Source organism: Bolinopsis microptera, chromosome 12 (assembly GCF_026151205.1).
Source record: "Bolinopsis microptera isolate Bmic1 chromosome 12, MBARI_Bmic_1.0, whole genome shotgun sequence".
Lineage (NCBI taxonomy): Eukaryota > Metazoa > Ctenophora > Tentaculata > Lobata > Bolinopsidae > Bolinopsis > Bolinopsis microptera.
In genome coordinates this window covers 1-24,299 of record NC_087083.1, presented here as the reverse complement: position 1 = coordinate 24,299, position 24,299 = coordinate 1, and the positions used below count along the sequence as shown (strand labels likewise).

At 37.3% G+C, this 24,299-nt stretch overlaps 1 protein-coding gene and 1 long non-coding RNA gene across 2 annotated transcripts; both read left to right on the top strand.

Annotated features, from left to right (window-relative positions):
* Nucleotides 1-1,270: 1,270 nt before the first annotated feature.
* Nucleotides 1,271-3,381, top strand: LOC134823980 (uncharacterized). The gene is made up of 3 exons (XR_010161333.1): nucleotides 1,271-1,335; nucleotides 1,549-1,656; nucleotides 3,310-3,381. It is a non-coding gene; the product is annotated as an uncharacterized LOC134823980 (long non-coding RNA).
* A 139-nt stretch (nucleotides 3,382-3,520) lies between these two features.
* On the top strand, nucleotides 3,521-12,135 carry LOC134824466 (uncharacterized). Its single transcript, XM_063836371.1, has 5 exons — nucleotides 3,521-3,635; nucleotides 8,652-8,841; nucleotides 9,154-9,313; nucleotides 10,286-10,383; nucleotides 11,014-12,135. Exons 1-5 carry the CDS (start codon nucleotides 3,521-3,523, stop codon nucleotides 11,510-11,512), a joined length of 1,062 nt encoding a protein of 353 aa, XP_063692441.1. The 3' UTR covers nucleotides 11,513-12,135.
* Nucleotides 12,136-24,299: the final 12,164 nt, after the last annotated feature.

The following is a 24,299-nucleotide window of genomic DNA, read 5'->3' as shown; positions in this document are numbered from 1 at the left end:
TAAAAGTTATTTGTGACTTGTCGGTCCTTTCGAGTTCTCCTTTGCAAGAACTGGCTGGTTTATCTTAGTGCTATCTCTAGCTCGATTGATGGATGATTTCTGCGTCACGCACTTTTCAAAGTGTTGTAGTTATTTAAACTCATCATTCTCTGGATACTTTTTTGGCTTTTCGTTTTGCTTTTCTCCTCTCTCTGACAGCATTTGAATTTTCATCCCTCAAAAATCATGACTTTTCAGCAGGTAAATCGTTTCGTAATAAGTGGGGCATGTGTGTCCAGCATGTTCAGGACCTTTTTATAAAGGTTTCACAGCCTCATCTAAGGCTTGATATTAGCAAGGGTTTTAAGCTCTGAACAAAAACAGCTCTGCCGGAACATATCGATGTCCAATTTTGCATAGCTCTCTGACATCTTTTTCTTCATATGTACGAGCTTATGAAAATCGAATGAGACTGGGATCGATAACTTACTAGATAGTGATCAGAGCTGGTTCCAGTGCTTGTCTCTACCATCATATATCTGTTACAGACAATGAGTCACTTACACAGCCTAGAGTAAATAACAAGTCCAATGTCCCACCAGAGATGTGAGTAGGAGAGTCGACATGCTGAAGGAAGCCTTTGCTCTCACAAAGAGCAATTAAAGTTCTGGGCAACATTATTGTTTAGGTCTTTCAACATGGAAATTAAAGTCACCACAAATAATTGGAGATCCAGTTTTAAGCGAAGTTTGTCCAGGTATCCATCAAGTCATCCATAAACTTAGATATTTTTGTTTCATCATATTTTGTTTTGGCCTGAGTGCGGCGATAAACTACGCATAGCCTGATAACCCTCACCAGCTGTTTTTATTGACACATTCAAGTACTTCAAAAGATGAATATTTAGTAACATCATTGCGTACAGGCGAAATCACTTTGGGGTTGAAGAGAAAAACCAACACCACCTCCCCTACCTCTTCGAGGGGCACTGATAATAACAAACCCAAAATCACGAATTTCGGCAAACTTGCCCGATCATAGATTTAAGCCAAGTTTCCGTGATACAACAGATAGAGATCGAGTTATCCTTAAGCATTTCTAGTTATCTGCCACTAGTTTTGTTGCAAAGAGACCTTGCGTTGAAACAACCAATAGAAAGCTGTATTTCTGTTGTTTAGCACCTAATTTCACATTACGTTTTTTGAAATAAGTCAGTGTTAGCAGCAATACGTTCAGTTTTTAAATGCTGTTATTTCAGTTGACTACAACGATAATGACGGTTAACAAATGCGGGTAGCTGTATCTGATCTCCCTGCTGTACAGGGTACTCAGAGGGATGGTTCGCTTGTATCAAGGGTACGTCAACTTCATATCTCAAACAAAAAGAAATAATTTTTATTTATCACACTGTACCCTATTCAATTTTTTTTGACAAAAAATGTATCGACTTAAAAGAACAAGCTTCTACTAATATACAATAATGAACGCTCAAATTATGTTTTATTGTTATTTTTCAAATAAAATAATATTTTAAATAAAATAATATTTAAAAATAAACCTTCTGCACAGCTCTGTGGAACTCTGGTAACATTAAAAGAGGTAGTAACCTGATGTTCGCACGTAAAGCAGCCGACCAGTCATGGCACACTCCTCCTACACCTGCTGCTGCCTTCGTCGGTTAGTTTACATCACGTGTTAGTTTACATCACTACATCACGTGTTAGTTTGTATCACGTGTTAGTTTACATCACATGTTAGTTTTCATCACGTGATATATCACGTGATGCATCACGTGTCCGTTCAGATGTGACGTTTAACTTAAAACTAGTGTTTTAACTCAAAAGATCCGGCACCTGAAACTGATCGTAAAGTTCACAAGTTAATTGATTTATATTCAATGTTGTGATTTTGGTTAAGTGATACTTTTTAAATGTTTAAAACTCTGCTACTTTTTATCATCTTAGCTAGCTATCTATGTTCATAATTTATGTAATTTTTTTTATAACATGTAATTTTATTACATAAAATTCCCATTTAAAATTACGATCGTATGTTTAAACAGGTGATATCACAACATAATATCTAGCTTACCTTTAATTATCTGGCAAAATTCACTCTTTCTTCAGGTAGACAGTGTCCGAGCATATTGCATGAACCTTTGTTCCCTACACCAGTGCCCTTAAATCATAACGCAAATCTTCGTGAGAGCTTCACATAAACGCCCCTGCACTATTATTTTTTATGTCGATCATTTTGGCACTAAATGGAACTTCGTATTATCGTTTAAAACTGATTATTCAGTGATTGAATTTTCAGATTCTCCTCCAAAATCGTTTGTGAACAACGAACATTCAACTTGTAACCTTGTCAAGGTATGCACGTGCACAAAGATGCTGTGCTGCGCCCGGCATGTGCTGCACGTGCTGTGCGCGGCTCTGCTCGTGCTGGTATTTAATTGCACGTGCTGTGCCCCAGCTCTGAAAACTCTCCATGAACAGAGCCGCGCACAGCACGTGTGCGGCTAGCCCCTGCACGTGCGCTCAGCATCAGTGCCCTATTCGTTGATCCAGGCCTAGGGTATGTCAGGGTTTTTTTGTTTAAATGTGAATTGGTTAAGTTTAATGTCCAACACTTACGGACAAAAATGGGATTGCAGATTCGCACTTAAATTGTATCATTTCAAAAAGCAAAAACTTGGTTCTTTGTACATATACTTGTTTTGACGTATAAAATGTACTAATTGAACGTATAATAATGCAATATATAATGTCTGCTAGTCCGCTCACGCTTTGGATTGTACAGATCTACATTATATTATAACATTCGGATTGTATGTTAGTTGTAGTATTTTTAATGAGAAGAATTACCTTGAATAGTTTAACTTTACGTATTTCTACACAGAAGTTCTTGCTGTTAACTACATGTTGTAAACTGTATTGTGTCTGTTTACATCCGTGATATCGATCATTATTGTAATAACTTGTTAACATGTACCATGTCGTGATTGCATTGCCATTGTTGTGTAATTTGCTCTTGATGCACTTTTTCAGCATTCTTGTTTTCCACTTTAAAGATACCTCTTTTGATGTACATCTTGCATGTTTTTGCTTTTAGATAAAGATGATTGAATTTATAAATTACCCACTCATATGCATGGGTTTTTTGTACCAATTTAAAATAACAATTTATTAACTTTGCGAAAATTTAGAATTGCATCCGTTGCATCGATAATTGCTAAATTTTTTGTTGGAATATTTTTTATTGCAAAATTTCCTCGGTGTATCAAGAATTTAACTTTGAAAACTGAAGCAATGTATTGAGTTAGAACAGTTTCAGAAGCGCCACCGAACACTGCAGAAGCTTTAAAGATTGCTGAAGAGCTTTTGCTCCCTCTTGATGCGCTGCCATCACTGAAGCGCCATCGAACACTGCAGAAGCATGGAAGATTGCTGATGCACATTTACTCACTATCAAAGCGCCTGCCATCGCTGAAGTTCCAACAGTTGATGCAGCATCTGTGATCCCTGTTGAAGCTTCCCCGATGACTGCAGTAGCTTGGGCGATCGCTGATGCACATGTGAAGGCTACTGACACCTTGGTCATCGCTGACGTTCCTGCTGTAGCTGTGGAGATGAATTCTACTCTGACAACTCTAAGTGAATAAAGCAACCTATTGTCACTTGTTCTGAGTGATATCCTGAGTGATAAATCCTGAAATTGCTTTTATTTATTTGTTGTGATTGACTATAGTTTTCTTGTTCTTCTTTTCGAAAATATTGGATGATGTCTTTGTGTTTATTGCTGTGCAAATTTGATTCTTATTCTATTAATTCTGAGCGACAGTTTTCAGGTCAAATCTAAAGATTGTTGTAGATGTGCATGCCCAAGCAGGAACTGTAGATCATTATTTCATTTGCTCAGTTTATTCAAGCCTTTTGATTGGTTTTGTATTAAGATTTTGTCCTTATAATTTGCGTTTCCTTAAACTAAATCATGAGCATCTCAGCTTCAGGAGATGGCTATTTAAGAATGAAGCAATGTAATCAGATACACAAACCAACTTTTCAGATGCCGTTGTCGATGCAGCGAACCAGTTATCGATGCAGTTGTCGATGCTGCCCTGCAGTTGTCGATGCAGTTGTTTGAAGCAGCCCCTGCAGTTGTTGATGCAGTTGTCGAAGCAGCTCTGCCGTTGTCGATGCAGTCCATGCAATTGTTGATGCAGCCGAAACCAGTTATCGATGCAGTTGTTGATGCTGCCCTGCAGTTGTCGATGCAGTTGTCGAACAGCTCCTGCAGTTGTCGACGCAGTTGTCGAAACAGCCCCTGCAGTTATCGATGCAGTTGTTGATGTTGTTTGTCAGACGGGACATGTGGCTACAACGCAGTGGCCTCAGAGTAGAATCTCTCCCTTTCTCATATCACATGTGCCATATGTCCATTGTCCAGGTATAAATAGGTTGTCAATCACGTGGTATTATCGTGCTGGATTGGTTAAGGATTGACATATTTTGTGGAAGCGGCCGGTATGTCTGGTATGTCTGGATTATTGTGGGTAGGGTAGGTATGGCTGGATGATATGAATAAGGAACCACTTAAAAGTCTCGATAAGAAATCCTATTGACTTAGAAGCATAGTATTAAGTCGTGAGCTTATAATATGGCACACTTGAAGTATAGTCTTAAGTCCGTGAGATTATAATATGGCTGCTAGTTATCAAATTCAATTTGATATTAATTGCGGAGGAGTCGCTTTTTGCCCGCTGGCTGATGGCTAGCGTGAAGCAGTTAAGTGCTAATTGCAAGTGCCATCTCTTCATGAAGTTTATTTACATTTAGAGATCTTACCAACTTTAACATACGATATTCCGTCCTACACCTAAACTGCTCAATTAAGTAATTATACTGTCCGTAATTAAACACCTTCATTAAAAACTATCATTATCTCTAAATACAATTATAAAAATGTTCTTCATTTAATATTATCTTGAAATTCCGGTTTCAAAAAATCATTCAGATTCATTATCATACTAACTATGCCCTATTATATTAATAAACAATAAATCTCATACATATAAACCCTATACGATCACCAAACACCATTCTAATTGAGACCTCTCACCTTAACCTAAATCATTATCATTCTACATAATAAACAGTATATCACACTTATCCAAGCCCCTTAACCCCACAAATACTTTAATATCACAACAAAAAAACCCATTAAATAATTCTAACATAAATTAAATTTAAACCCCCCATCCAACTTTCCCACTAATACACCCTATTACCCCCTACACCCATAAAACCCATAATAACTACCAAACCCACATCCTAAACTTATACCCCAACCTACTATCATAAATTACCACCATCAAACAAAAAACCCCTCAAACCCAACTACCCCATCCCTAAACATTTATTTCCCACACCACACATTATCCTAATACACACCAACCGCACCCAATCATACCCACACCCCATGACCCCCCCCACCTCCATTCCTCAACAACATTCCCCAACCCCAATCTACCCTCACAACCCTAACTACAACTATCCCCCCACCACCAACAACATAAAAAACTGCTCTCTCTCTCTCTACTCTCTTTAATTCTTAAAATCATTTATCCCCTTAATAAATATAATTAAAACACCTTAAAACCACTAAAAAACCAACATAAATAAACATACATATAATAACAAATAATTCTACACTAAAAAAACACTCACACAAACCACAATTATACACACCCCACCTAACACTCCACAAACTTTAATAACACACCACAAAAACCCATAACTCACAAAACTTATCCTATATGAAAACAAAAAACAAACCCCCCAAATATCTTACATAATCAGAATACCCTATAAAACCCCTATCCTACATAATCAAAACCCCTGTAGATAGTAGATATAGAGTATAGATGAGTATAACATGTAAAATTTTATCATCCACACAAATCCACCACACAATTAACTAAACCTGTGACTTGTATATAAATTTCCCTATAAATTATCAAAATCAGAAAACAGCCAAGACACCACACAACAGCCCATAATAATACCCCATTATAATACTCATGTATATGAGATGAGATATAGAACTCATCTAGCGCAGATCTGCGCTCTAGCTCTCTACTCGATCGCGCGATATAGATGCACCCGTATTATGTCCAGACAACATTCCTTATTAATTCACCCAAATATCACCTAATCCAACCTACCCACATCAACTATATACAACCATCCACTCTATTCACCACCCTTAACTACTCTCACACCAAAAAATTACACTTACTAATTACACACCTAATATCAAACCTCCATAAAGCATCCCATCATAATATCCTACAACCTAACCATACTCTCTACATTTCTCAATCACTCCACTATAACCTTCTACAAATCTTATTACATTATTCTCATAAACTAGAGAGAAATCTTCAACAAAAAACTCTCTCTCTCGCTACTCTCTCTATTCACTGCGCTCCCCAATCGATCTTCAAATTAAGCTAAACTATAATTACTCGTTCATTATCAAAAATATTAAATTTCAACTTCTAAATTGCTAACGTCCTATTTTTCGCATAATCCTTATAATTACGCGCTTATTCTTTCTAAAGATATTGCCTATAACCAGGAAATCGCTTACTCTCACATTTTCTTTATCATATCTTAAATTAATCGCTTATCATCTAAAGATATGACCCTATAACAAGCTAATGAGTAGCTCAATTTTTGCGCAGAATCTTATAATTAAGCGCATATCTTCTAAAGATATGAAAATCTAATGAGAGAGAGAGAGAGGAGAGAAGCTCAGTTTTGCGCGAATCGTTATTAAGCGACATTATTTTCATAAAGAATGAAATATAACAGGAAATGCGTAGCTCATTTTTTAAGCAGAATCGTTTCATTAAGCGCTTATTTTCTAAAGATATGAAATATAACAGGATAATGAGTAGCTCATTTTTTGAGCAGAATCGTTAATTAAGCGCGTATTTTCTAAAGATATGCAAATATAACAGTGATAATGAGTAGCTCATTTTTTAAGCAGAATCGTTAATTAAGCGCTTATTTCTAAAGATATGAAATATAACAGGATAATGAGTAGCTCATTTTTTGAGCAGAATCGTTAATTAAGCGCTTATCTTCTAAAGATATGAAATATAACAGGATAATGAGTAGCTCATTTTTAGAGCAGAATTGTTAATTAAGCGCTTATCTTCTAAAGATATGAAATATAACAAGGGATAAGGAGTAGCTCATTTTTTAAGCAGAATCGTTAATTAAGCGCTTATTTCTAAGTATGAAATATAACAGGATAATGAGTAGCTCATTTTTTGAGCAGAATCGTTAATTAAGCGCTTATTTTCTAAAGATATGAAATATAACAGGATAATGAGTAGCTCATTTTTTAGCAGAATCGTTAATTAAGCGCTTATTTTCTAAAGATATGAAATATAACAGGATAATGAGTAGCTCATTTTTTGAGCAGAATCGTTAATTAAGCGCTTATCTTCTAAAGATATGAAATATAACAGGATAATGAGTAGCTCATTTTTTGAGCAGAATTGTTAATTAAGCGCTTATCTTCTAAAGATATGAAATATAACAGGATAATGAGTAGCTCATTTTTTGAGCAGAATTGTTAATTAAGCGCTTATCTTCTAAAGATATGAAATATAACAGGATAATGAGTAGCTCATTTTTTGAGAGAATCGTTAATTAAGCGCTTATCTTCTAAAGATATGAAATATAACAGGATAATGAGTAGCTCATTTTTTGAGAAGAATTGTTAATTAAGCGCTTATCTTCTAAAGATATGAAATATAACAGGATAATGAGTAGCTCATTTTTTGAGAAGAATTGTTAATTAAGCGCTTATCTTCTAAAGATATGAAATATAACAGGATAATGAGTAGCTCATTTTTTGAGAAGAATCGTTAATTAAGCGCTTATCTTCTAAAGATATGAAATATAACAGGATAATGAGTAGCTCATTTTTTAAGCAGAATCGTTAATTAAGCGCTTATCTTCTAAAGATATGAAATATAACAGGATAATGAGTAGCTCATTTTTTGAGAAGAATCGTTAATTAAGCGCTTATCTTCTAAAGATATGAAATATAACAGGATAATGAGTAGCTCATTTTTTTAGCAGAATCGTTAATTAAGCGCTTATCTTCTAAAGATATGAAATATAACAGGATAATGAGTAGCTCATTTTTTGAGCAGAATCGTTAATTAAGCGCTCATTTTCTAAAGATATGAAATATAACAGGATAATGAGTAGCTCATTTTTTGAGCAGAATCGTTAATTAAGCGCTTATCTTCTAAAGATATGAAATATAACAGGATAATGAGTAGCTCATTTTTTAAGCAGAATCGTTAATTAAGCGCTTATTTTCTAAAGATATGAAATATAACAGGATAATGAGTAGCTCATTTTTTGAGAAGAATTGTTAATTAAGCGCTTATCTTCTAAAGATATGAAATATAACAGGATAATGAGTAGCTCATTTTTTGAGCAGAATCGTTAATTAAGCGCTTATCTTCTAAAGATATGAAATATAACAGGATAATGAGTAGCTCATTTTTTGAGAAGAATCGTTAATTAAGCGCTCATCAGATATATGATGAAGGGTTAGGAATATAACAGGATACACCACAGGAGTAGGACCGCGCGAGGATCCCTCCCAGGACTACGACGACGAGCGGTACCCCGCGAAGAAACGGCGCGTCAGCTGCGGGATAGAGATAGTGAAATGTAATATTTGTGGGTACCACTTTGATAGTCCGGCTCAGCTGTCTGATCATTTGATACACCATGATTCAGATTACAGATTCAACCCCATTTACAAGTGAGTGAATGGAATTTAATTATTTTAGGAGCGTGTAATTCTACACTACTGTACTGGATATACCCCAATTATAGTCGACTATAATATGTACAACATTGTAATGTGTATTATTATACGTTGCACCCAAGAAAGCTTCTTGTACATTTTTTTTAAAAAACCTCGTCGGATATATAGAGTTGTATATAAACTTTGACTTTATTTATTTACTTATTTGCTTCAGGTAGTACTTTATTTATTTATCTATTTAAAAACTTATTTAAGCTATTACTTTAATATTAAATTAACTTATTAATTAATCTAACCCCCTCCCAGATGCTCCTACGGACAGTGCATGTTCCGAACTGACGACAGACCGCTAATGAAGCACCACATATCACGTGTTCACCTCAAATCAGACCAAGCCCTTATCAGTAAGAAGTACAGAAACAGGAAGTTCTTGAGACCCACTATCCTCTGTAGTACCTGTCCTATGGTAGGTTCTTATTATCTGTAGTACCTGTCCTATGGTAGGTTCTTATCCTCTGTAGTACCTGTCCTATGGTAGGTTCTTATTATCTGTAGTACCTGTCCTATGGTAGGTTCTTATTATCTGTAGTACCTGTCCTATGGTAGGTTCTTATTATCTGTAGTACCTGTCCTATGGTAGGTTCTTATTATCTGTAGTACCTGTCCTATGGTAGGTTCTTATTATCTGTAGTACCTGTCCTATGGTAGGTTCTTATTATCTGTAGTACCTGTCCTATGGTAGGTTCTTATTATCTGTAGTACCTGTCCTATGGTAGGTTCTTATTATCTGTAGTACCTGTCCTATGGTAGGTTCTTATTATCTGTAGTACCTGTCCTATGGTAGGTTCTTATTATCTGTAGTACCTGTCCTATGGTAGGTTCTTATTATCTGTAGTACCTGTCCTATGGTAGGTTCTTATTATCTGTAGTACCTGTCCTATGGTAGGTTCTTATTATCTGTAGTACCTGTCCTATGGTAGGTTCTTATTATCTGTAGTACCTGTCCTATGGTAGGTTCTTATTATCTGTAGTACCTGTCCTATGGTAGGTTCTTATTATCTGTAGTACCTGTCCTATGGTAGGTTCTTATTATCTGTAGTACCTGTCCTATGGTAGGTTCTTATCCTCTGTAGTACCTGTCCTATGGTAGGTTCTTATTATCTGTAGTAAGGGGGGGGGGGGGGGGGGGGGTTCAGTAATAAACTGGTTTTCTCAGACTGAGTTATTTTAGAATTATCAGAAATTTTGGTTTAAGACTAGGTAGTAGGTATATTAGACTAATAGGTATATTACTTTTTCGGTTGTTTAAAATGTTAAAATATCAAAGATGTTTTCAATCTGAATTTTGGGCTGTTTTTGAAATTTTAACCACCATTTCACCACTAAATATCTTGCATTTCAACATTTCAACATTGAAATAACTCAAATATTCCGTTAGGTATTTGCTACAGAATCAGAGTTGTGGCAACACACACCAAACTGTAAGGAATACAGATGCCAGTTTTGCGGGCAACACTTCTGGACCATTGAAAAAAGGTATGCTATTAATTAATTAATTAATTATATGATTAACATGTTGTTAATACAACAATCTCACCTTTTGAAGTCAATCGTACTGATTAATTTCTGGTACAATTTGATGTTGGACTAAGTCATGTTTAAACATTTTAATGACATTCTAAATTGTACACATGTATATCCACGGGACACAATCAAACTTGAGCTCAAGTATTACTAATTGCATAGGAAATAACAGATAATTTTTCATTTCGCATACGAGATGTGTCGCTAACTTCTTTTTTTAAGTAGTCTAAATCTAGATCATGTAATATCGATATTTTATGTAAATTGAATTTATTCAAATAACTGCTAATTTATTCAATACATATTATGTAAATAGATACATTGACGACTTATTGATCATAGTTCACCTTAGTTGTTGCTATTGTTGTTAAATAACTGACACTAATATGTATCGATAAATTGCTGTATAAAATTGGACTTTATTTAATTATTTATTTATTTGAAATTACAATCATATTCTTAACATAGACTATTGGTTTAAATGGTAATTAAATTGGTTATTCACTTAATCTAATTAAGTATTTAATTAGTTTACTCGATTTTGGTAAATAATCAACAGGTATTTGAACTATTTATCCTCAGGTATTCGCACGAGTTAGCGTACCACGAAGACGAGTTCGAGTATGATGAGGAGGAAGAAGAAGATGAACAAGAGGGGGCGGGAGAAACAGAAGATAGTGCTGAAACCGAGCATTCTGAAGAAACAGAACAGAGCACTGAACCAAGTGAGCTGCCAGAGCTGAAAGTAAAGGAGGAGCTGATAACAAAGCAGATAACAAAGCAGATAACAAAGCAGATAACAGAGCAGATAAGAGGGGAGGAGTCTGCTGAGGGTATAAATCCTGTCTCTACACCGGAATCGTCAGAAAAAGTCGGAGGGGAAGAAACGGAGGAAACTTCTGAAAGGGAAACAGAAAAAGAGATTGAAACTGAGAACACAGAGGTTGAGCTTAATCAATCTGAGGATGGCCTTAAGATCACGTGTGCTAACGAGGCACAATCGCAGAAAGAGAACTTGTGTGAAAATTCAGAGAATATCCCAGACTCTGATGTTGTCACTGATCTAGGGGATGGTTCCTAAATTCCTGTCATAGCGATCCTAATTCGTGAAATAGCAATACAGAGCTCAGAACCCAGTACATCACAAATATTGTGGTGCTAAATAAATTGGATTTTTGTGAAATAATTCATTAAAGATGCTCAGGAATGCAAAAGTTTGTGCATTGTGCAGTGAAAGGTCTACCATGATGAAGCAAATAAAACAAATACATGTTCAGTTTTGTTTTGTTTACGTTGAGATTAGTGAAATGTTGAATTATGAACAGATCTCTGTTTGAAACGTTCATTTATATTGTCGAGCCTTTCGGCCTATTAAAATAACCTATGTTACAGTCACAACTAGCTTAATTCAAATTACATATTTTTGAAACAGTACCGGAATCAACACAGTCAAAAAATTAAACTGTTGAAATATTTTCAGAGCATTTTATGCATATTTTATGCATATTTTATGGTTAGTATTTCAATTTTTACTCTTTATCTTGTAAGCAGTATATTTACGACTTGGTTGTTGGTATAATAATTTAATTACAAAATTATTTCTCTCGACTTTCCTATTATCTGCTTTCCACCGGTGACGGAAGTGTTTTTGGAAGTGTTTTGTTAACCGATGATGTTAAGATACTTGTATTGATGATAGGTTTATTAGCAGTACAGACTTTCTATTAGAACTGTTTGGGGACTGGTAACAAATCCTGAAGATCAAGTTCACTTGCTTGAAAGGGTCTACTTTCTGAGGTGGATGTAACGCGCTGTATACGATAATATTTGAAAAGTCCACATGAGTCGTTGTCTTGGATGCTGCGCGCATAACAGGCGCGCGTCAGTACGTGTGTATATGATACCGATTCAAATCATGCATGGTGGGCTCTAATATATCAATACTTATAGGCGGATTTAACACAAATACATGATAAAAGTGATTTAATTGTCCGACTGTGCCAAATGATGTATCACAAAATCAGGAATTACCAAGAAAATTTCCAAAACAAGGCTTGTAAATGTGACGTGGGTACTGCAAGCAGAAATTTATTGAATAATGTAGTATTGGACCAAACAATTGCTAATAGCTGAGGCCGGGACAGGCTGACCGCCCGTTTGTGAACTCTAAGTCTGGGTCTCCAGGTATTAGAGTCTAGTTGCTAGTTTGTAGTTGCGTCGAAATTTGCCCCGCAAATTTTGTTGCGTGGATCGACGCGTAAAATTTAAGCATTTGATGCACTGCAAAAACTTAAAACAGCCATGTAAAATGTAAATACACTCGGTAATTTTTATAAAGACACGCTTCATATAAAGACAAAGCATGCGCCTTCAAATGAAAATAACGTAAACAGTAAAGACGACAAGGCTTCAAAAGTGGAAAATTAAAAAGGCCAAAACACAAAACTGAAAACAGGTCTATAAAAATAAATATTATTTAAAGCTCACCCCACAATCTGACCTTACTTCTTCCAGGCAGCAAATTTAAAAACGGGTTGCGATGAATTAAAGACGGTGAAGCCTTTACAATCATGGTAAAAATTTAATACGCTGAAGCCTACGCCAAAGTGCAGAACCGTTTATTATTTATAATTATACAGCAGGGTGTCAGAATTATTGGCGTGTTTGAAATTTTATGTGTATTTTATAATGAAATCAATATTTTTCAACGGGTCATAACGTTTTACTTCTGAATATCGAAATTACAAAATTCAAAAACTGGTCTGTAGACAATCGTCTGAACTTTTTCTTTAATCCAGAATTTTGTGTTGATGTACCTCAAAACCCATAATTTAGGCCGTTATTTAAAGGGTCGATTCCATACTTGGTTAGATTTACGAAGGAGTAAGGGATTTATGTGTAATTTTTTTTCGGTGAATATTTTCTGAAATTATTCTTTAGACTAAAGTGCACAGCTCTTCAGGCGATAGCGAAACATATAGAAAACTATAGATTTTATAAAAGCTCTTTTTCTCCTCTAAATGACGCAATAAAATATAGTCAGGCGGACTCATCCCGGAATTCAGGGGAAGCAGCCGAAGGCTTCAAGTCCAATAATCCCAATTTTTCTCTTTCGTCGTGATTATCGACGAAATTTAACTTTTTTCGGACTTTGTTTTTAGACTGAACTGGTCTGTAGTATGAAGGATTATCTCTCGAATGATCAAGACTCCATAGGAAACTGACCCTCAGAAGTCAAGTAACGATCGTTTCTAAAAGCTTGGGTAAGCTAACATTTTACGCAAAATTGTCTACGCGCCAATAATTATGACACCCTGCTGTATAAGTATAACATATAACTAACTGAGTAATATAATATAAATATAATCTAAAATGAACGAGATTAAGTCCTAGTCCGTTTGCATGTGACGATTATATAAAAATTAACAACGTAGTAATAAATCCATTAGCAGTGTTACCATCACATTCTCGCTAGAAATTTTTATGAGGTCTTGATCCTAGTACACATTTAATGTTTCTAAAAACGAATGTCTCCAGTCTCTTTGGATATGATGATTAATCACTCTACACTCAACTGTCACGTGAATTTTTTAACCTGTTCCCGGCCCTAGGGGCCCTGGTTGACTATTCGAATCTCTAGCCTATATATACTAATACCCTCGATCTAATCTGATCCCGGGGGGCAGGGGGCCATCAGTATCACCCCCCATTCGAGAAATTTGTCAACTCGAAAAATATTCGCGTTCATTTTTTTCAAATGGAGGTTCATTTTCACATTTATTTGATAGTTTGGATAGTCAGATCAAGCTAAATATTATTGAATTGTGTTTGGCCATTCGAATTACGTTTGTCCTGAAAGAATTAGAACAGCTGTAGCTCCTCAGATGAACGAGATATGAAGCATGACGAGTTTATTCATTACGTGTGATCAGGTGATTGGTTTACCTAATCACACGTGATAAGGTGACCCCGTTGACCACCCCGTTAAACATTATGGGAATTGTTAAGGTTGCCCAATTAAGGTGTCGTGTCACGGTGTCACATAATCACCCAGTCAATTTTGTTGACGAGATACAGAAAATGCTTGATTACTTCGTCATTTCTAATCCGTTTTGCCTCATGTTTTGAGATCATATGTAACATTTGATAATCTACCGTCTCTGAAAAAATTAGGCGTTCAGCATGTTCAGATTTTTATAGATTTATCAATATCATTTATAGAAAACGCAATATTTGGCCCACAGATTTGAAGGAAAATAGGCGAATTTGGTTTTCAGATTTAAAGGAAATGCGCAATTTGTCGCGGAGAACTGGATCTGAAAAAATTGCGATTTGTTGCGGCAAACGTGAAAAATCGTGATTCCGTATATGCTACAAAAATATTTAGAATTTATAGCCGAGTCTGCTTAAAAATTTGGCCGAGTCTGCTCTAAAATTAGTCGCCGAAAAATTTAGTCTTGAGACTAAATGAGCATGAAATTTGGTTTACAACAATTTTAGTCAAAAGTTTGACTAAATTTGTGGTAGACTAAATTTGTCGTTCTTAAAGTTAAGGTAACTAGCTTTACCATACTACGACTATTATACTACTACTATGGCGGAACTAAGTCCTAATCTACGTCAGATAACGCCCTCCATATACATCTCTGTCCCGCATCAGGGTTCGCAGTTCCTCTGTAGAGTTTTTCCCAATTTCCTCCAGTAACATAAACAAGTAGCTTTGTCTTGGTCGGGCTTGCTGTGCTCTACCATGCATAGGTTCCCATAAAACTAAATCACTGGCTAACAGTTCAGGATGTCTGATGCCATTTTTAATCTCCTGCTTCGTAACTTGTTTGACAGCCTTGGAAGGCTACCATACAAAGTTATATTGCTGACCTTGTCCTTCCAGTTCCATGAGATACCCAGCACCATACGTGCAGCATCTTTGTGTATGTCCCGTCCAAACTTTTCTCTTGTATTGTATTGAGCCTTTGTCAGTGTCCAGGTTTCTGATCCGTAGAGCAGTACTGACTCACAAGCCACTATGAACAATCCAATCTTCAGGCTCTTTGAGTTTGAGAGTTTGGATTTCCAGATATCCTTCAGTCTATCACTATGCAGTAGGGCACTCCATGCTTTTCCCTTTCTAATTCTAACCCTTATCTCCCTATCTGTGCTCTCAATTCAGGAACCTATGTAGATGAAATCATTCACATTTTCTATTGCTTTCCCAGATCGACTTTGGAGGTCACTTATAGATCGATCTCCTTATTCAATGTCATAACCTTGGTCTTGCCTTCGATTTTGTGTAGCCCCAGTCCCACGCTCGTTGCCGCCGATTTACACAGCGCCTGAACTCTATAGCTAGCCTGTCTCAGCTATCTAACGTTCTATCTCACTGCACAGTCCATGCAGTCCATGGTGATATTTTTGGCTCCCATACATCTTAAACCTAACTCTCTATCGACCATACTACTCATACCACCATCGCGCTTCGCACAAACATAATTCTCATCCAAATCCTAGTACCTTTTAACTAACACAAAGACCCCACTCTATTTTACTACTACCCCTATATAAAACCTACTTCTAATTACTATCCCATTTTCCATTACAACACAACTTACCATCTTCTTTATCACATCTTCACTTAAAATCAAATCATTAAATTACCTAACAATCATTATTCCTAACCCTCAGACCCTTACTCCCTATACTAACCATAACACCAAATCTTATAACACCAAATACCTCCAAACACCCCCCCTATCCTATTTCCTCAATCACCCTTTTACTCACACTTTTAAATCACCCTTTCTATACTAACTCTTTTCACCTCTCCCCTCCCTTTCCCTCATTCTCAATCACTCTCTCCCCATCCTCTTTCTCCAACTCCCTCTAATTCTCTCTCTCCTTTCTCCATCTTCCCCCCCCATCTCTTTCTCTCCTCATTTACTCAATCACCCCACCTTCTCCCCTCTTCCCCATCCAATATCTCTCCTCTTTTTCTTCCCTCTATCCTCTTAAAAAACTCTCCACAAAAAAAACCACAAACTTCTCCCACAACCACAATACACCAATACACCCACAACCACTAAACCCCCCATAGTCTTACCAAAATACCTACACCACCCTTCCCCCAAATCACACACTCAACACCCAACCATACTTAGATCACACATCTAACACCCTCACCAACCCATTCACTCTATAGCAACCAAAAACACATTCTATAACAAAAACACCCACAATACTTCCATGACCAATAATAGCCAAAAACTAATCACATTTCAATCTTGCTGCAGCCAACATGATCGCCAGCCTGCTCTTTCCTTTTTACATCAGCTCACCAAAATTTTTACATTGAACACTATACTCATGATTCAACCATCCGCCATCTATGATGACTTCTGACACCCAGCCACTCCACCATTTTTGACCATCTACTCCCCGGGGTCTTATCTTACCTTCCTCTACAATACCACGTTAATTATAAAACTCTATTTATATATATAGTATCTCTATCTACTCTATTCTATCTCTCTCTTCTCTTTCTCTCTTCTCTCTCTCTCATTCTCTTCTCTATTCTCTCTCTCTCTCTCTCTCTTCTCTCTCTCTCTCTCTCTTCTCTCTTCTCTTCTTTCTCTCTCTTCTCTCTCTCTCTCTCTTCTTCTCTCTTACTCACCCACTCACCTAAACCCAATAATACAAACACAACCCACAAATTAACCCAACACATCACTCATTCAAAATCCATAACATATCCACCCCCCCCTCATCCCCTACATCCCCACCCCACACCCCCCTTATTATTCACTATACCCACTACCCCATACCACATACACCTCACAATTAATCATACATTATCCACACACATACCATACACTCCCCAAATCCCCCACCTCCCTAAACCAACCTCACTTTACCTCCCACAAACAACCCCCACTAATCCTATTTACCTATCTTCCCCTCAATACTATTACTACATTATGAGATCTACCTCTAATACATCTCACTATCCTCTTCTCCTATCCCTAAAAAACCAATTAAACTTAATACAAAACTCCCTCAATCTAATAACCCTAACATACCACACCCTAACCCCACCTATATACCCATCCTACCCTAATACCCTCCACTAACCAACAATACCCTATCCCCAATAACACACATAACCCCTCCCCTAACCACCTTACCCAATAACTACCTAAATTACACACCCCTTCATCCCCCATAACCCCACATATCCACCCCATAATATATTCCAAACTCCTTCCCCCCCAAAACAAAAAACCACAAACCACTCCCTCACACCACAATAACCATATAATATAATTATACGTCCACATATCATAAACACCCACCCCCAAATACTATAATAAATATCCCTACCAAAATCCCACTAAACCAAACCCCCCACCCAAATAATATAATATAAATATCCCTACCAAAAAACCCCAAACCTACCTCATCACCCTATTATCATCAAACCATCATCCCAATATTCAACCTAAATTATAATCATCATATTGTTAACTCCATCTTATCGGTTTATTCATTTAAAAATTATAATAACCATTATACAATTAATATTGACTATAATGTTGAGGTAAAGTTACAGCTTTGAGATGTAAATCTGTGTGCTTCGCAGCGTTGTAATCGGTTCCTGTGTCTTAGTATTTGGGTTTTTCTTTCATTTTTTGGGAGTTAGCCCAATGATAGCTTCTAATACATTTTAGAAGATGATAATATGAAATATGTCTATGTCCCCCAATCCCGTAATACTAACAAAACATATATAGGTGAGATAGAGATAGAGAGAGATCCTAAAATTTCCCGTTCGTATTTTCGTCCCATGTCTTATTTGAGCTTTTACTCTTTTTTAGGTTCGCGTTTAATGAGAGACACGAACACAGTTTTAGAATCGTATAAAGATTTTACGGTTGAACTTATAAACGTCACAGTAGTTTGCACTTTTAAACAGTTATGCAGTTTATTATACAATTATTTATAAATTATTTCTCTGAAACCGACACTCACAAACGAGAACCTTCAAGAATTATCACTCCTTAACCCCACGCCTCCTGGAATATTATAGCAGCTTTTTTATAGATAGAGTTAGACCCGGCCAGACAGTGCATTAATTAGCTTGTTTTTGTTGAAAATACCATCATGATAATGAACTATACCTTTATATATTATCCTTGTTACCTGCTAAAGTTCTACTTTTATATAGTTTATAATTTATATCGCTGATACTAGAGAGTGAGAGAGAGATGAGAACACTGGCCGCGTTATTACATCAAATTCCAGACAGCCTCAGATATATAATGATAGATATTACCCATCTGGTTATGTTTCTATATGTGGATTATTACGGTTTGATATGTATAGCTTTATCAATGTTTGTATGTGTCTGTATTGTTATTTAACTATTGATAAATGTCGAAATGTTTTTACTTTTTCCGGCTCTCGCTACCTCTCAAAATAGAACATGCGTTAATATCTATTTCTCTACCTCGGTATATGACTTATAATTTAAAGACTGGGAACAGTAAACGTCCGAGACATTTTTAGTTTCGCTAATCGAGGGGGAGAAATCAGTCATCTTACTGCATAGTGGTTGTTATCATAGTTCTACATCACAAGGCATATTGTGATTGGTCAACTTGTCCCTAAATCCGGTAAACTCTTAAAAAAGGGCTAATTTCGTTTGATTGAACTCTCCCGTTGTGTGTGAAATAACTCATTACTCTGAAATTTGTCGCCCAATTTTGGTCGCAAGCGCGTTAATGTCTTTTATTTTAATTGAAAAATAACTGAGTGTGATGAGACCCGTTCACTTTCGTTTTACGGGTTCGGAAAATTCACCAGTAAGCAGAAGCATCTTGGACGCAATGTGATAAGCATCGCCGTCAATGAAATGACCGAAATAATCAAATTCATTATATAATAGCCAGTTTTTTACTTACAGTAATATAAGTTACTGTAAATACTTATAAGCATATAGTATCTAATATAATCATGGTATTAGTAATATTAACTTACAGTTTATTACTGTGATTACAGCTTACTTATCTAGCCAGTTCTATGGCTGTCTCAGAGATCACGGAAACCAGCGACTGTGATCCCTCAAAACTTCTCCTCCGGAATAACTTTTCTTGTGTTTCTGACTGAAGCAAGTTCAGGTACTTGGGTATGTGTGCACCGCTGTCCATGACATAATGACTCCAGGACGGGAGTTATTGTAAAAACCAATTAAAGTACTAATGCAAGATGATGGTGTTTGACGAACCGGGACCTGTATTGGCCGATCATTAGCATATAGTTATAATGTCATTAGCATTAAAACAATTAGCGGTTTAAAACGTGGCGTTTGATGTCGCTGCCTGTAGTGTAGCTGTAAAATGCGCCGAATATTTTGTAAAGCCTAGTAGGTTCGTGCGCACTTTACGACCTTTTACGCCGAAAACGATCTAATTCAGTACTGTTAGGTACTAAAAAAAAAATAATCTTATCGTTAGTTTATAATGTCATGGTTTTTAAATCATTAGCGGTTTTATAAACTCTGGCGTTTCAGCATCTAGATTAACTTTGTATTTGCACCCAATATTTAAAAAATGTGTCAGTTTTGGTGTTTTTTATTTTGTATGGTTTTCGAGGGTTTAATTTGATAGTTTGATAATTTAGTAAATGATAATATAACAATTAGCAGTTAGTATATGTGCGACAAGTTTTTTTTGCAAACAGCTACATAATAAACACACTTGTTGAGGACTTAAGTTGCAACCAACCATTAATGGAGTTCACATGACTCTGTCCGGAACTATTATAACTAATTATGTAAGTCATAAACTTGATTTATTACGTAAAGCTTATAGCGCAGGCTGTGTGGGAAACTGGTTATTTGGTTAAGCGCTGTACTCAGTGCTTGGGGTATGAGCTCAGTTCGTATATGAATATCACCATAATTATTTTGTAATGCCTTTTTTTTAATCGGTTAAAATCACAGGTCTAATAGTGTCTATGATTATAGTTAAGTCACGGCCTGTTATTCACTGACGCGCGCGTACGACGTTCGTATTACTGTGATTGGCCAAGATCTCAAAGCCGCAAGGGGCATCGTTACTCACCAACACGACTTTCCGCAAAAAAAACCGTAAATAAAAGATATACAACTAAAACTTTTTGACTGGTTTCAAATGTTTTATTTTCTTTCAATCAGCATGACAAATACAAATGCCAGGAATCAAGAATTTTATTTTTAGTGCTAATAATTATTTTTAGTCCCTTGAGTCTTGATACACTTTAGGGTTTAGGAGGTTTCATGTAGTTAATGACCTGGGGTCGCGTCTGTGTATTGTGGAATCTGTACCGAAAGACTGTACGAGTACAGCTGTTGGTAAAGGACTGTGGCAGTACGAGTACCAAGTTGGTTGGTAAAGACTGCCAGTACGAGTACAGTCTAGTTGAGTACATAGATGCACAGTACGAGTTACCAGCTAGTTGTAGACTGACAGTACGAGTACCGCTTGTAGTAGACTGCAGAACGAGTACAGCTAGTTGTAGACTGCAGTACGAGTACCAGTAGTTGTTGGACTGCAGTACGAGTACCTGCTAGATTGGTAAAGGGACTGCAGTACGTGTACCAGCTAGTTGTAGACTGCAGTACGAGTACCAGCTGTTGTAGACTGAGTACGGAGTACCAGCTAGTTGAGACTGCAGTCTCACGGAGTTACCAGGCTAAGTTGTAGACTGCAGTACGGTAAGGCTAGTTGTTTGGCTGCAGTACGTTGTACAGCTAGTTGTAGATGCAGTACGTGTACAACTAGTTGTTAGACTGCAGTACGAGAGTATACCAGCTAGTGGTAGGTCTGCAGTACGAGTACAGCTCGTTGTAGACTGCAGTACGGTACCAGTAGTTGGTAAGACTGCAGTACGAGTCAGCTAGTGTAGACTTGCAGTTCGAGTACAGTGTTGTAGACTGCAGTACGAGTACCTGCTAGTTGTATGGCTGCAGTTAGAGTACCAGTAGTGGGTAAAAGACTACAGTACCGAGTACCAGCTAGTTGTATTTAGACTGCAGTACTGAGTACCGCTAGTTTGTAGACTGCCGTACCAGTACCAATAGTTGTAGGACTGCAGTACAGTAACAGCTAGTTGTAGACTGCAGTTACGAGTACCAGCTAGTTGTAGACTGCAGTACGGAGTAAGTACCAGTAGTTGTAGACTGCCAGTACGTGTACAGCTAGCTGGTTTGACTGCAGTACGAGAGTACCAGCTAGTTGTAGACTGCAGTACGAGTACCAGTAGTTGTAAGGACTGCAGTACGAGTACCAGCTAGTTGTAGACTGCAGTACGAGTACCAGCTAGTTGTAGACTGCAGTAGAGTACCAGCTAGTTGTTAAAGGCGCTTGCAGATTAACGAGTACCAGCTAGTTGGGTAAAAGACTGCAGTACGAGTACCCGCTAGTTGGTAGACTGCAGTACGAGTACAGCAGTTTGTAAAGACTACAGTAAAGTACCAGTAGTTGGTAAAGACTGCAGTACGAGTACCAGCTAGTTGTAGACTGCAGTACGAGTACCAGGTAGTTGGTAAGACTGCAGTACGAGTACCAGCTAGTTGCATAGACTGCAGTACGAGTACCAGTAGTTGGTAAGACTGCCAGTACGGGAGTACCAGTAGTTGTAAACGGCAGTACGAGTACCCGCTAGTTAGTAAAGGTATGCAGTACGCGTACCAGTAGTTTGTAAAGACTGCAGTACGAGGTACCAGCTAGTTGGTATAAAGACTGCAGTACGAGTACCAGCTAGTTGTAGACTGCTGTACGCGTTACCAGCTCAGTTGGAAACTGCAGCAGTAGGGGTGTAACAGCTAGTTGGTTAAAGACTGCAGTATGTGTACCAGCTGGTTGTAGACTGCAGTACGAGTACCAGTAGTTGGTAAAGGACTGCAGTATACGTGTAGTACCAGCTAGTTGTAGATGCATACGAGTACCAGTAGTTGTAGACTGCAGTACGAGTACCAGCTAGTTGTAGCTGCAGTTCGAGTACAGGCTAGTTGGTAAAGGGGCAGTACGAGTACAGGGCTAGTTGTATACTGCTGTACGAGTACCAGCTAGTTGTAGACTGCAGTACGAGTACCAGCTAGTTGTAGAACTGCAGTACGGAGTACCAGTAGTTGTAGACTGCAGTACGAGTACAGCTAGTTGTAGACTGCAGTACGAGTACCAGCTAGTTGTAGACTGCAGTACGAGTACAGTAGTTGTAGACTGCAGACGAGTCCATCTAGTGAGACTGCAGTACGAGTACCAGCTAGTTGTTAAAGACTGCAGTACGAGTACCAGCTAGTTGTAGACTGCAGTACGAGTACCAGCTAGTTGTAGACTGCAGTACGAGTACCAGCTAGTTGGTAAAGGCTGCAGTACGAGTACCAGCTAGTTGGTAAAGACTGCAGTACGAGTACCAGCTAGTTGTAGACTGCAGTACGAGTACCAGCTAGTTGTAGACTGCAGTACGAGTACCAGCTAGTACCACCAGTCACTAGTCACTACCAGCTAGTTGGGGTCATCCAGTTTATTCGTTATAGCCAACGAAATTTTCTAATCCATTATAAAATGGTACAGCACTTAATTGTGTTAATTTCATATCACATAACGCCTCTAATCCCTTGTCTGAAATTGTATAAACTTGAACCCTGATAATGTTTATTGTTTATTGTTTATATAACAGGATAACTTCTCCTACTGAACTTTCTGTTCTATCCACATTCCACAGTTGAACCAAACAATGTGTGCTTTGTAAGTTTGTTTGGTCTGATCCTGTACAAATATCTCCTCTTCAACACGAAGCCTCAGTAATGAGTTTTAATGTGTTGTATTTGGACGCACGAAAGGAAATACACAATATGTTTTTCCGGCCAACAGGAGGTGATGGTGATAACTAAACACTGTTCATAACGAACAATTTATAGGAGGTGCAGGTGAACTGCATTCACCTGGTGGCTGGTGAACAACCATCTAACTCAACATTATTACCAGGACCAGTAACATCTCCCGTGATGTCGTCTACAGTGGTGATCAAGCAGGAGGAAACAGAGGTTGATGTAGATAGTGGATACCTTGAACATTCACCCTCCAAGCGTACTTACGAACAGGTTTCATTTTATAACACTACCTCCAGAAATTCCCAACCGGACACTGGACAGGTTAATTTCCATAACGAAGCTATTAACATTTTGTGATACGGTTTTTTCCAATTCCATAATACAGGTTGTTACTTTAGTTCGTACTTACGAACAGGTTTGTTTTGGTACGGTTTATTGCCATATTATAATACAGTTCATTTTCTAACACAACCACCAAAGGATTCTACTGGACAAAACCAACAAAGGATTCTATTGGACGGGTTAATTTTCTAGTGAATAACCTCCATGACCGTTCTTACAAACAGTTCATTTCCATAAACTTTATCTATCTAATAGTTTTACAGACAACTTACTTCGAATTCTTAACGACGGTCGTGGTAATAATATAATAAAAACCGATGATAAATTCAAAAATGAGTGGTATCAAATTAGATGTTGTCACTGAATATTAACATCATCACGATTAATAAAGGAAGATTCTAATTCTAATTTAAATTACCATAATATTTTCACAGGAGTTTGACGCAGTTATAAACGCTTCAACCGAAATCCTGAAACAAGGAGCCGACCTTCTCTCCTCCAGTGGTCCAAGCTCAGCCACAACTGAAAACCCTAACATCACGGGGATTGAAAACGAGAATCATCTCAAACGCGGAACGATCAGCTCTGACATGGACTCCGATCCACCTCCGGATGTTAATAACCATCTTCTCAGGCTGGAGAAGCTGTTGCAGAAATT

What these genes read in the sequence shown, in the direction of transcription:
- LOC134824466 (XM_063836371.1), top strand. Translation starts at nt 3,521, where the DNA reads ATGACTGCAGTAGCTTGGGCGATCGCTGATGCACATGTGAAGGCTACT. An exon ending in TTCTACTCTGACAACTCTAA is followed by an intron (nt 3,636 to 8,651) that starts GTGAATAAAGCA and finishes GATACACCACAG; the next exon opens with GAGTAGGACCGCGCGAGGAT. An exon ending in TCTGTAGTACCTGTCCTATG is followed by an intron (nt 9,314 to 10,285) that starts GTAGGTTCTTAT and finishes ATATTCCGTTAG; the next exon opens with GTATTTGCTACAGAATCAGA.